General features: G+C 34.5%; 1 protein-coding gene across 2 annotated transcripts in view; it reads right to left on the bottom strand.

Moving 5' to 3' along the window:
- Positions 1 to 13,433, bottom strand: part of Ipo7 (importin 7) — a 50,694-nt gene that overhangs the window by 20,016 nt on the left and 17,245 nt on the right. The window contains exons 2-8 of one of the 2 annotated variants that reach the window (XM_020180071.2): positions 12,145 to 12,226; positions 8,852 to 9,005; positions 7,121 to 7,279; positions 5,679 to 5,835; positions 3,723 to 3,812; positions 1,260 to 1,354; positions 1,056 to 1,140 (exon numbers count right to left, since the gene is read on the bottom strand). In XM_020180071.2, the coding sequence (XP_020035660.1) occupies positions 1,056 to 1,140; positions 1,260 to 1,354; positions 3,723 to 3,812; positions 5,679 to 5,835; positions 7,121 to 7,279; positions 8,852 to 9,005; positions 12,145 to 12,226 (822 nt within the window). The remainder of the gene's footprint in view (positions 1 to 1,055; positions 1,141 to 1,259; positions 1,355 to 3,722; positions 3,813 to 5,678; positions 5,836 to 7,120; positions 7,280 to 8,851; positions 9,006 to 12,144; positions 12,227 to 13,433) is intronic. The other variant, XM_074041120.1, reaches the window with a different exon arrangement.

Genomic DNA, 13,433 nt, shown 5'->3' with positions numbered 1-13,433 from the left:
GATCAAAAAGATCACAGTTAAAAGCCAGACCGGGCAAATAGTTCATAGGACCTTAACTCAAAAAAACCCATCACAAAAAAGGGCTAGTGAGATGGCTCAAGGTATAAGCCCTGAATTCAAACCCCAGTACTGAAGAAAAAAAAAGAAAGAAAGAAAGAAAGAAAAAAATTCCACAACTGGGCTGCCAGACTGACTCAAGTGGTAAAAAGTACCTGCCTACCAAGCATGAGGTCCTGAGTTCAAACCCGCTGCAAAAAAAAAAAAAAAAAAAAATCCACAATTACCAGAAGAAATATTAACAGAAAAAAATACTCCATTCCTTTTTTTTTAAATATCAACCACAAAAAAACATACTGAAAACAACAGACTGAACAAAACAGACTGAAAGAGATGACTTTCCAAGTGTCTTTACATTAAACTAAACATTAAAGGTAGGAAAAAAATGTAACTGTAACTCCTCTGTAAAAAAAACCTTCATTTTGAAAGTTATTTTTCTCACACACACACTAAAGCTTTTTGTGTTTATTTATTTTTCTTTTTAAATTATTTTTTGAGGTACTGGCATTTGAACTCATAGCCTTAAGCTTGCCAGACAGGTACCCTACCACTTGAGCCACTCCACCCGTTCTTAAAGTTTTTTTATGTTAACAAGTAATTACTGTTATTGTTTTTAAATGAATTAACAATTAAATTTCCATTATCTTTTTGAGACAATCTTACTAGCTTGCCTCAATTTCCTGACCTCAAGCTATATTCCCACATTAGCCTCCTGAGTAAATGGGACTATAGACATGTACCACCATACCCAGCCTAACTGCTAAATTTTATTTTAATTTCTAATGTTAAATATTACTAGGTATAAACCATGTAAATGAAAACCTATGGGATCCTCAATAATTTAACACTATAAAGAAGTCCTAAGTCCAAAAATGCTTGAGAACCGATATAAGATTGAAACATACATTGCTGAGATGAAAAAGAAACTAGAAACAAGCAAGAAAAAAATTAACTTGAAAATGCAATCTTTCTACATAGAAAAACTATTTTAGACTTACTTGCTGGACACCAACAGCAAATGCCTTCAGAAATACCTCAGCAAATTCATTATACTCCTTGGAAACATTCCCAGGACTTCCATATCTAAAAGAACATTAAAATGCCCCTTACTTCTTTATAATGCTTTTTAGATACAGTATAAAAAGAAAATCTTTAAAAAAACAAATTTAAATCACCAATCACAATGTATGGAGAAAACTTACCTCTCAAAAAGCCTTGCTAAAATATGTAAAGCCCACTTCTTACATTTCCACCATGGTAACTCAGGTCTATCATCTTCTTCAACTTGAAGTGTTTCCTTTAAAGAGATATTTACTTAATGATGGTAAAAGATAATACAATCTAGTAGAAACAGCCTGAGAACAAACTTGGTATGTGTCTCAAATGCTGGCTTTTTAAGATTAGATTTGGGAAAATATTGCCCTTTATTTAAATCTCAGAGGCATGTTCACTGCTTCACTACTTGGTTACAAAGGATTTGGGGTTTTGTTTGGTGGTACAGGGTTTGAACTAAGTTTCCACTAGACAGGCAGGCACCTTACCACATGACCCATGCCTTTAGTCCATAAAGGATGTGCTTTTTAAAAGCAAATATTTTAATCAATATCTAAATAATAAAAAGTCAATACAAAGGACAATCATAGCTTAAACAAAATTGGAAAAGTTCATAATGGAAAGGACATGAGACCCCATTTCAGAAATCTAATTTCAGGTATATCAATATAAATGTACCTGAAATCTAATTTTAATATAAATGAAAACATTCATTGTAGTACTAGTCACAATAGTAAAAAAGTACAAATAGCCTAAACATTATTAATTTTGAATTTTGAATTTAATCCACTGAAAGAATGAGCTGATATGCTTACCTAAGTCATTCGTGACACACGTATATGTGTATATACACATACATATAAATACATACAACACATATATGTAATTTTTTTTTGGTGGGACTGGGGTTTGAACTCAAGCCTTCACGCTTGCAAAGCAGACGCTCAACTGCTTGAGCCACATTTCCAGTTCATGACATACTTTAAAGTTAAGACAAGTAAGAATACAGAAGTGAAACTCATATATTGTCAGTGAAAACAACCACTTTGGTTGAAAGTCACATCGGAAGACACTTCTACAAGTAAACATATATAAGAGAGAAAAGAAGAAGAAAAAATGTGAACATATATATTCTATGATCCGATTCCATTCTTTGGTATTTACACAAGAAAATGAAAGCTTATGATCACAAAGTCTCATAAGCATTTTCATGTCTCTATTTTGAATACAACAAAAATCTGGAAACCATCTTGATGTCCATTCATCAACATGAGAATGTATCATAAGCTGAGGTACATCTAAACAAAGGACATCACTTAGCAATAAAAAGGAACAAACACTTCTACACAACATGAATGAAATCTCATAGACAGATTAAGTGAAAGTAGCCAAAAGCAAGATTACTATTATATTTAATTCTCAAACAGGTAAAATCTGAGAATGATGACAGGAGAGTAGAGCCAGCCATGAAGAAATATTGTGAGGTGATAGCTGCAATAATCCACTGAACTATTTACTTACAATCTGTTACTGAATATAAATTATACCATAAGAAGGTGAAGAATATATATACCAGACTTTTTAAAGTTATATTTTGTATTGTATATTTAATGTATACAGAAAAACATGCCAAACCAGTGTCCTATGGTATGGGAGAAATGATCTATGTACTTCTGCAATCTTTTAAATTTCCTTGAAGCAAATCTAATTTTAAAATAAGGATTGAGAATATAACTCAGTAGAAGAGTTTATGCTTACATGCAAAAGACCCCGAGTTCTATCCCTAGCTTAAAAAAAAAAAAAAAAAAATTAAACCATGAAACAAGTTGGTCTCACCTATTCCTTTAACACTTTGGGCTGGTGGAGTGGCTCAAGTGGTAGAGAGCCTGCCTAGCAAGCATGAGGCTCTGAGTTCAAACCTCAGTACCACCAAAAAAAAAAAAAAATTAAACAATGTCACTTTGAAAAGTTACATAACCCTCCCAAGTCTAAGTTTAAACTTAGAAGGTTTTTTTTTGAGGACTAAATAATAGGACTTGAAACATACTAGGTATTCAACACCTTAAAACTCCCTTACTTTTATAGAAAACTAGATTATAAGGAAACACAGTAATTTTAAAAATTGTGATTAAGTACACAGCACAACTGGACAACCACAAATGCCCTAAACCCCACAAAGTTGTATATTTTAAAAGAGCAAATTTTATACTGTAAGAGATAACTCAATAAAGTTATTCTTTAAATATAACAAAACTACAAAGTTTGGCCAACTTGTAAGTTAAGTTATTCCTCCGTTCATGGCCATCTGACAAGTTATTAGGCTACAATCTAGTTATAATCTCCTAATTTAGGTAAGAACTGAGAAGAACAATTAGCATGAAATAAACAGATATACGCAAGCAGTTAACTAGTAATATGAAATAACTCCTCACATTTTTTTTACTTAGCATACGCATATTAGCTAAAGAAACAAAAAGGCATGTCTACATTTAGAAAAATGTATCATGAATTATAAGTTCATAAGGAATGTTACAGGAAATGTCAGTTAAAATCCTTAAAAGATCATCAAGTACTTACATTTTGTAATATAAGAGAACACATTAAAAACTTACATTAGGTACATCCCTATTTACAACAGTCTTCAAAATTTCTACCCATTCTGTCAGGTTCTGTTGGTTTATCAGCTCCAGGGGTAGTGTATACTAAATAAAAAACAAATAGTATTTTTAAGTTCTTACTAAAGAAAATCGCACTTCCTTTTTCTTGTCACAAGAACCTACCAAGAGTATTTCAGTTAATCCACATTTCCCTATTAGTACATTGGAAAAAATTTTTGGTTAGTTATCTACAATGGTCAGCAGTGACAGGGACCAACAGGGATCCTAGTTTTGTTTCCAACATTATTGGGACTTTATCTTATTTTTTCCCTAAGGTGTTACATTTATTCTAGATTTCTGGTGAACACCTTTTTATACAGTTAGGAAATTTCTATTCTAGGACTCTAACTCTTGCTTTCTTTTCTTACCTTTTTTTTTGTTTGTTTGTTTCTTTTTTTTTCTCTCTCTCTCTCACACAGTAGGCAAGCACTCTACACAAGGAGCACTATCCCCAGTCTTGCTTTCTTTTTTATTGGCTATTAAATTTATCAAATGCTTTATCTGGCATTCAAAAAGATAATTATATATCTTTTTAATATGTCTGAAGGGTTACTCACAAAAATTAATTTATTGTTGATACATTCTTGCATTCCTATTTTCAGCAGGCTGATAAAATCAATATCCAATTTAGGATATTAGGATATCCATTTGCACAAATGACACAGAACTATATTTTGATATCAGGATGTGTTAAGTCCCAATGAGTAAGTTGGGAAAACAAGTATTTACTTTGTTTTGTGCCCTGGAACATTTTTTTAAAAGGATTTATATTAATCTAAAGGTTGTCATCTTAACAGTTAGGAAAAATATGAAAAGGATATAGGTATTATCTACTTAAATCACTTACAAAAGAATTACATAATAAGGATCCAAAGGAATGATATTAAAGTGCATTTACACTAAGGTTGGAAGATAATTACAAGGTCTTTAAAAAGACCTAGCAGAAACATGGAAAATCCTACTAAATTTTAGAGGAGGTAAAGTTACAGGTATTAAGATTTTAAAATGTAATGATATGACTTGAACCAAACCTCCCAGCAGGTGAGAGGAACCACTCCATAACTATATGTTACAAAAAAGAACCAGTATTGGAATCTGATCAGAAACTCTGTTCTGTAAGAATTATATCCACTGGGAATACAGACTGAGCTACTTCCTTAGTGAGACTCTCTTATACTCAAAAGATTTAGAATGTACAGAAATGATAAAGCCCTACTCTGTGTGCTAGTCAAATCTACAGTATTATTTTGTATCAAAGTTAGGAAAAGGTTTTGTATTTACTAGGACAGTCTATGTATATTTGGAATATAAGACTGTTAGATTTTAACTATAATCAAGTAACTGGTTTTCAAGCTCATGAATTTTTTTCTTTTAGATGGAATCTTGTTATGCTGCCTAGTCTAGTATCAAAGTCCTAGGCTCAACAATCCTCAAGTGGCATGTACCAACATAAGTGGCTGACTTATGAATTCAACGGGTAAAAGATTTGAGAAAATTGTACTAATTTTAGCTAGGTATGGTGGCATGCAGCTTCATTCCCAGCTACTCAGGAGGCTGAGGCAGAAGGATCACTTGAGTTCACGAGTTCAACACCAGTCTAGGTAACACATAAAATCCCATTTTAAAAGAAAAGAAAAATATTTGTTATGTTGAATGTCTTTAGAGAACTTGAGATTGCCCACTTACATTTTAAGATTTATTACTGTTGATTATTCAGCGAAGTATCCTCGTCTAGACTCATAATTTTGACAACTTATATTGTGCTAGCAAAATCACCTACTTAGATCTTTCAAAAGTAATTATTCAGATGCAAAATTCTTTATTTTTAATGTAGTAAACCACAGGCTGTGTGTATGTGTGTGTGTGTATGTGTGTGTGTGTGTGTATAAAAACCTGCTTTATAAAAAGTACCTGAACAAGAGCATAGAAAATCTTGAATATTTGTTTCTGGATGAGGACAGACTGATCAGATTGGTCAGAAAGAAGCTGGATGAAACGATCCTTAAGAACTGGCAGGAAATGCTGCATTGCTGCTACCAACGGACTCCGCTCTTCTGGTTTCTTGTACCTATGAGTAGGAATACAAACTAATTCTGTAAGAATTTACTTTCACAGTTCATATATACACAAAACTATTTGCTTGTTCACACAAATAAATACTTTCTAGCCAATTTAGAAAAAGAAAAACCTACTCTACAACAAAACCACAAAGAAAAGCAAGCTGAATAAAAACCTCAGGAAATAGGACATCTAATATTAATTTATTGAACATTTATTATAGGATCAATAATGTTCAAAGTCCCCAGACCCCCACTGGTATTCTCACTTTTATAGTTGAGGTTACTGAGGCACAGAAGTTAAATATTTTTCCTAATTACACATGTAGGTATGAACCTAGATATAACTGGCATTCAGGGTTTGCCCTCTGAACAATTCACTCTGCAGTCCCTAACTGTAAATACTGATATAAACAAAGAGCTACTGTGATCTGGCTTCTAAATAGTAGTAGCTATACTACAATTCTTCTTCTTTTTTTGGGGGGGGGGCGGCGTAACTGGGGATTGAACTCAGGGCCTAAACCTTGAGCCACTCTGCCAGTCCTTTGCAAAGGGTTTTTTCACGATAGGATCTCACAGAACTATTTGCCTGGGATGGCTTCGAACCATGATTCTCCTGATCTCTGCCTCCTGAGTAGCTAGTATTACAGGCGTTCTTAAGTAATTTATATACCAGTGTATTTAATGTCCAAAAGCATTATAAACCTAAGTTGACACTTGGCAACAAAAAATGATGAACGTGCATTTCATAATCTTCATTTACCCCATTTGGGGTCAATGTTCACATATTATATAATAGAGACCATGTGTTCAACTACTGCATGCTACTGTGGAATTCAATACTGGTATTATATAACACATTATGTGAGTCTTACCAGTTTTCTAAACTCCAAAAAATTCATGATTAAAGGAAAATACCTTTGCTGTTTGGCTTACCACTCTGAGTGCTATACCTCAACTCCCAAGGCTATATTTTTCTTTTCTGATCCCTATATCTGATCTAAAATGATCACTTAGTCTAAAATCTTTCTTACTGATACAAATTATTTACATGAATTATAATTTGCTGAAATATGCAAAGAATGAAATAGGTGAGTGTGAATATTTCAAAATACATTGATTAAAAAATAGGGAATTCTAAAATATTCTTCATAAAAGATATTAAATTAAAATTAACATATAGATCAGTAATTTTCTTACTTATGCCAAATATAATTTTATATTTTCAAGTTGGTTTATATTTTCCCAACTTTTTCTACTTCCCAGAATTCCACAGGAATTGAGAAAGACACTTACTCATAATTTTTCACAAGCTGATAAAGGCAAAGAAGAATTCCTAGCCAACAAGCACTGTTATCAGACTGAAGATAAAAGCCGATCTTATCCACAATGGCAGTCCAGCGGCTTGGATAGTCATGTTTGATGATATGATGAATGCATGTAGTAAGCTGTACCCTAAAAGTCAAAAATAAACAGTGAGGAAGAAATTCTACTTAAATCAAATGTCACTAATTTATACAAAGAAAAATGGGCCGAATTTCAAATAATCCACCTGATGTGGTTCAAGTACACCTGATGTACATAAAATGCAGACAGGACTGAAGGTGTGGTTCAAGTGGTAGAGTGCCTGCTTTGCAAATCAGAAGCCCTGAGTCCAACAAAATAAAACCAAACCAAAACAAAAAGATAATTTAAAATAACTCATTCAACAAAAAGTACCTGTTTCCAACAATGAGATTGGACTTTGAGCACATGATAAAAGCGAGAGCACACAAGGGAGGGGTGAGGATAGATAAAACACCTAAAAAATTAGCTAGCATTTGTTGCCCTTAACGCAGAGAAACTAAAGCAGATACCTTAAAAGCAACTGAGGCCAATAGGAAAAGGGGACCAGGAACTAGAGAAAAGGTTAGATCAAAAAGAATTAACCTAGAAGGTAACACCCACGCACAGGAAATCAATGTGAGTCAATGCCCTGTATAGCTATCCTTATCTCAACCAGCAAAACCCCTTGTTCCTTCCTATTATTGCTTATACTCTCTCTACAACAAAATTAGAAATAAGGGCAAAATAGTTTCTGCTGGGTATTGAGGGGGTGGGGGCAAGAGGGAGGGGGCAGAGTGGATGGTAAGGGAGGGGGTGGGGGCGGGGGGAGAAATGACCCAAGCCTGTATGCACATATGAATAATAAAAGAAAAAAAAAAAAGTACCTGCTCCTACTCATTTCAAAGGAACCCAACAAGTATGTTACAAATGAGTGTGGATTTTTTTTTACATTGCTGAAACAAGTTTCACTTAAAAACATAAACTATACTCATTTAAAGTTTGCAAAACAATAGAAATAGGAGCATTTAGGGCTGAGGTTACAGGGGTGTGTGTGAGTGTAGGTGTGGGTGTGTAGCTTAGTGGTACAGTATTTGCCCAGCATGAGCTGGCCAGGGGTTCAATCTCCAGCATGGGGGAAGGGGCAGCACAGGCAGCACCACACGGACTGGCAGAACACTTCACTTTACAGTATCAAAAAGTTAAACAATATAAAATATGACAGAATTCCATAGTTTTTTGTCAGTGCTGGGATCTAACCAAGGGCCTTGCACATTCTAAGCAAGAGCTCAATTGTAGACCAGCCCTTGGTTTTTTGAGAAACTGTCTCAGTAAGTTGTCCAGGTTGGTCATGAACTGCCAGAGCACCTGGGCTGGCCTCAAACTCATGATCCTCCTGCCCCCTGACTCCCAAGTACTGGGATTATAGGATTGAACCACCGTGCTCAGCTCTGTAGTTTTCTTTACCCTCTTCCACCTGATCACAGGATGTTTCACAAGTTTTATATGAAAATTTTGAAGTTCTTGGTTTTACATATATAAAATTCAACTTTAGCAAGACAATGAATCAAGAAGGCATTCTTCTATCACAACTTGTTGGATAAGTTTTCTGCTACAAAAATGACAGGATTTTACGTTCTGAAAAGATAATCTACATATAAATGAGATACCTCTAAATAGGTAAATTTTTAAAACAATAAATACCTGATAAGCTCAGGTGAGTGGATGATAGCTTCTACAATATTTTCTCGAATGCAATGTCGATCTTCTTCTGGAATAGTGTAAGGGGAGATATCTCCTGGTGCTGTTTCCCGATCAGGCCAATACTGCGTTATCATATTTTTCAAATAGATAACACCTAAAATGTAGATCAGTTTGTCAAAATAATGTTGACTGTGAAAGTTCTGTGAATATCCCTTATAAGTGTTCTTGGAACTATTTTTTTCAGAAAATTGTATTAATAATCAGAACACAAATTTAATACTGCTGCAGCAATCACCACAAATTAAGCACATAGCTCATGAGTACTCAGCAAATAAACACACTATAAATAAAACTGTTGCAAGATTTTTTTACATCATATTTATCCTATTTCTTATAGGAGAGTCAAATAAATTTTATCAAAAGTTTAAATGAAATCTGTAAAGACAAAACTATCGCATACCAATACAACTTCTACGACTAATCACACAAAGGCGATTAATTTCAATCACACAGCAATTCAAATTTGTGCTATTTTACAGGGGAGCTCTCTGTGGTCAAAAATTATAGATTACAATTTCCTATCAGTTACAATACTGCTACCTTTCCACATTGCTATTTAACAAACTGATGACATGGTGAAATCTAGATTGCTAACTTGGCTTTTTACACAGCCATCTGGGTAGTGTAATTACAAATATTTATAAAGTACTACACAGGGAAATTAAAATTAATTAACCCATAAATTCTGTAAAACACTAACTTTTCTCTGATTGGCAATTCTGGGTTTTTTTGTTGTTCTTTTAGTTATTTACAAAAGGGCTTGTGGGGTTTTGGCCAGGGCTGGCCTTGAACTGCAATCCTTCTACTTATGCACCCCTAGCTGAATGGCTTACCAACCCATCCAGCTTTTTTGTTGAGAAAGGGTCTCACTAACTTTTTGCTCAAGCTGGCCTTAAACTATAATCCTCCCACCTCTGCCTCCCAAGTAGCTGGAATTACAGGTTGAGTCAATGCACCCAGCCTGATTGGCAATTCTTCTTACCACAAATTCTGCACCCATTTGAACAAGGATAACTGACTAAGCAAGCATTTTTGTATTCTAGTTTGCTTTATCTTGGAAATTCAATATTAATACTCCATCTTAACAGTATTTCAAAAAAAGACTAGCATTAAAATGCCCTGCAACATAAGTTGTAAGATAACACTATACCTATAATAAAGAAGGTTGACTCAGTATATATGGAACTGACATTTTCCAAAGGAATACAACTACACAATTATGACTATTTTCCAAAGTAGATCAAAATCAAGACCTGATGATGACACCTGCTATGTCTCTGGATACAACCTCTGAGCATTTCTTTCCACTATAATGAAATAAGTGAATGGGATACATATTTTGATAGCTTGAAAGTTTTTTATTCCAAAAAGACATGAACAACTAATAACTATACTGCAAGGATCTCTTAATTCAATTTACGTCACCCACAATAACTTGAGCTCTAGTATAAGACAGAATGAACTAATCATTCAGACTCTAACAGATGAAACTACCATATACTATGCACAAGAGTTTCAATTACTCCAAAGATGTAATTTTAAAATTAATAAGTACATTTTAAAATTGTGATCAATCCCATGTGGGGGGTGTGCATATAATATGTGTGTGTGTTGCTGGGGACTCAAGATAGGGCCCTGCACATGCTCTACCATTGCTAAATTCCAGCCCCAGTTCCATAGGTCAATTGCCTCCAGTTTTATTTATACACACTAAAACAACTTTCTACTTTAATTTTCTAATACACACAATCAAGTCTCCAGAATGTGTTAAAAAGCCACTGTCATGCATGTGAAATGCTTTCACCTTCTCAGTTAAAAATTTGAGACTGAAAGGCAACACTTGGAGGGAATGAATTCAAGTATGATATATATTACATATATTGTAAGAACTTTTGTAAATGCCACAATGTACCCCCACCCAGCACAACAATTAAAAAAAAAAAGGCAATCCTTCACATCTAAACCTTAACACACATAAACCACAAATATGTGAAGTTTCTAATAAAATTCTAATAACCAGCAGCTGGAAGGGTAAAAGAAAACTAAAGCGATTTCACCTCTAATCACTATAAGAGAGACAGAGTAGCTCAAGTGGTACAGCCCCTGCCTAATTAAGTGTGAGAACCTGAGTTCAAGCCCTAGTACTGCCCAAAAAAAAACATAAAAGAGAGGGCTGGAGCATGGCTAAAGTGGTAGATCACTTGGCTAGCAAACATGAAACCCTGAGTTCAAACCCAATATCACAAACAGAGAGATTTAAATAATCAGAGATCATGTCCTATTAAATTACAAATGCAGAAAAAAATTTACTGCTGAATTTGGTCCAGTAAAAATTACTGTATTATATTGGTACAAAATGTCCCACTACTGTACTAAGTAGAAGAAGCTGGTTTTTTTTAAAAAAGATCATAAACGACTTATATTCATGCATTCCTGAATACCTACAGTATGTCAAGCAGTATTTTAGGCCCTGGGAATACAACTATAAACAAAACACATTTAACTAAAACTAAATTCTATTCCTAACAAATGAAAAATGGTTCATTGCACCTGCACATTATAAATTATTTAATCATTAAAATACGAATTTGGAAGAAAAACAAAATTGCCCACTAAATTTTTAAGAAAAATGTTTATTAGACAACATTAAGTAAAATGAGCAAGAAAATTTAACAAAACAGGCATCAAGAAAAAGAGTAGCACAAAATAAAAAATGTTTTTCTACAACAGTGAAATTGGTACTTAATACTTCCTATGACAAAATTAATATACCTGCAATCAAGGAGTTAAAAGTATGAATTCCCATTATTTTGTAGACTAAGAGGTAATATTCAAAAGCAGTCTACCACATTTTCTAGACTTTGATAGAAAGAGAACTGCTCAACATCTTGTTGAATAGGAACTAAGACATAGTAAGCAAAAAATAACTATTCAAACAAAGAGGTTTGTGTGTGAGAATCACCCATCATGGAAGAAAACTGAGACTACATAGTCATTCAAATAAATCCTATTCATTTTTTTTGCAGCTTCTCTTTTAATTCAAGTAAGTACAAAGTATTCTTTCTACTATACCACCAACTTATCAAGGCTTTTGTTTGTTTTAAACACCAAAGACAAATGAGTTCTCAGGGAAGAAAAATACTAAATACCCCAAGATATTTCAGCTATTCAATTTACAAACCTTTTAAACAATATATTTATATACAATCAAGAAAATAATTTTAAAAACTTGCCTGCCTGTCTTACAGGTAAATCCAGTTGCTCTGACATAGTAATCTGGAGCAGTGTTGAAACAAAATTCAGAGATTTATGTGCCTGAAAACAAACAAAAAAATACGTTTTAAATTCCTGTAAATATATGTTTTTATTTACTGATTTTTATATTGGTCAGACAGGGTATCGCTACATAGTCCAGCCTGGCTTCAAACTCAAGATCCTCTTTCCTTAGCCTCCCAAGCACTGAGGTTGCAGGTATGCATCATCATAAATACAGATTAAAACAACAAATCCAAAGAACCTCACTACTGTTCCATTTCTTGACTTGTACAAAACATTCTTCGTAACTTGGTCCCAAACCTTATATCCCAAGACTTCCGTTAATGAACTTGAACGAATATGATGATGAATTCCCAAGATATTTGGATATTTGGATTTGTCTGCATACCACTACACTTTCCATTTATCCTAACCAGCTTTTTTTTTTTTTTTTCCTGTGTTACTGGGGTTTGAACTCAGGATCTATACCGTAAGCCACTCTGCCAAGCCTTTTTTGATGGATTTTGAGATACGGTTTCGTGAACTATTTGCCCAGGCTGGTTTTGAACCTCAATCCTCCTGATCTCTCTGTCTGCCTACTGAGTAGCTAGGATTACAGGCTTTAGCCACTGGTGCCCAGCTCTAACCAGCATTCTTAACCTACACTGGCAGCAGTGGCTCCAAAACAATATTCTCTGCTGCAACTATTTCCTTTTTTCAGTAATAACTTCCCTATGCAGCTGTTCTATCTATCTAGTACATAGTTAGATACATACTATATCAATAAAAATGAATAGCTTGCCATGCACAGGTGGCTCACACCTATAATCCTACCTACTCCAGGAGGAGGCAGAAATCAGGAGGATCACAGTTTGAGGACAGCCAAGGAAGTAGTTCTACAGACAGAGACCCTACCTCTAAAATACCTCAGACAGACAGACAGACAGACACACACACACACACACACACAGAAAGAGAGAGGGAGAGAGGGAGGGAGGGAGAGAGGGAGGGAGTGAAGGGAGGGAGGGAGAGAGAGAGAGAGAGAGAGAGAGAGAGAGAGAGAGAGAGAGAGAGAGAGAGAGAGAGAGAGAGACAGAGAGAGAAACAGCTTGGTGGTTTGTTTCCAAAGCAGGGTTTTATGTTTGTCTTGTTTGAGATAGGGTCTCACTATGTAGCCCAGGCTGGATTTGTGATGTTCCTGCTTTCAGCCTTCTGAGTACTTGGAATAACAGGTGTGCCACAAAGGTGCTAATAAAGGTTACTTCCT

Source organism: Castor canadensis, chromosome 1 (genome assembly GCF_047511655.1).
Source record: "Castor canadensis chromosome 1, mCasCan1.hap1v2, whole genome shotgun sequence".
In the NCBI taxonomy this organism is placed as follows: domain Eukaryota; kingdom Metazoa; phylum Chordata; class Mammalia; order Rodentia; family Castoridae; genus Castor; species Castor canadensis.
Note: the sequence above shows the minus strand (reverse complement) of the source record. Positions and strands in the feature narration are given on the sequence as shown.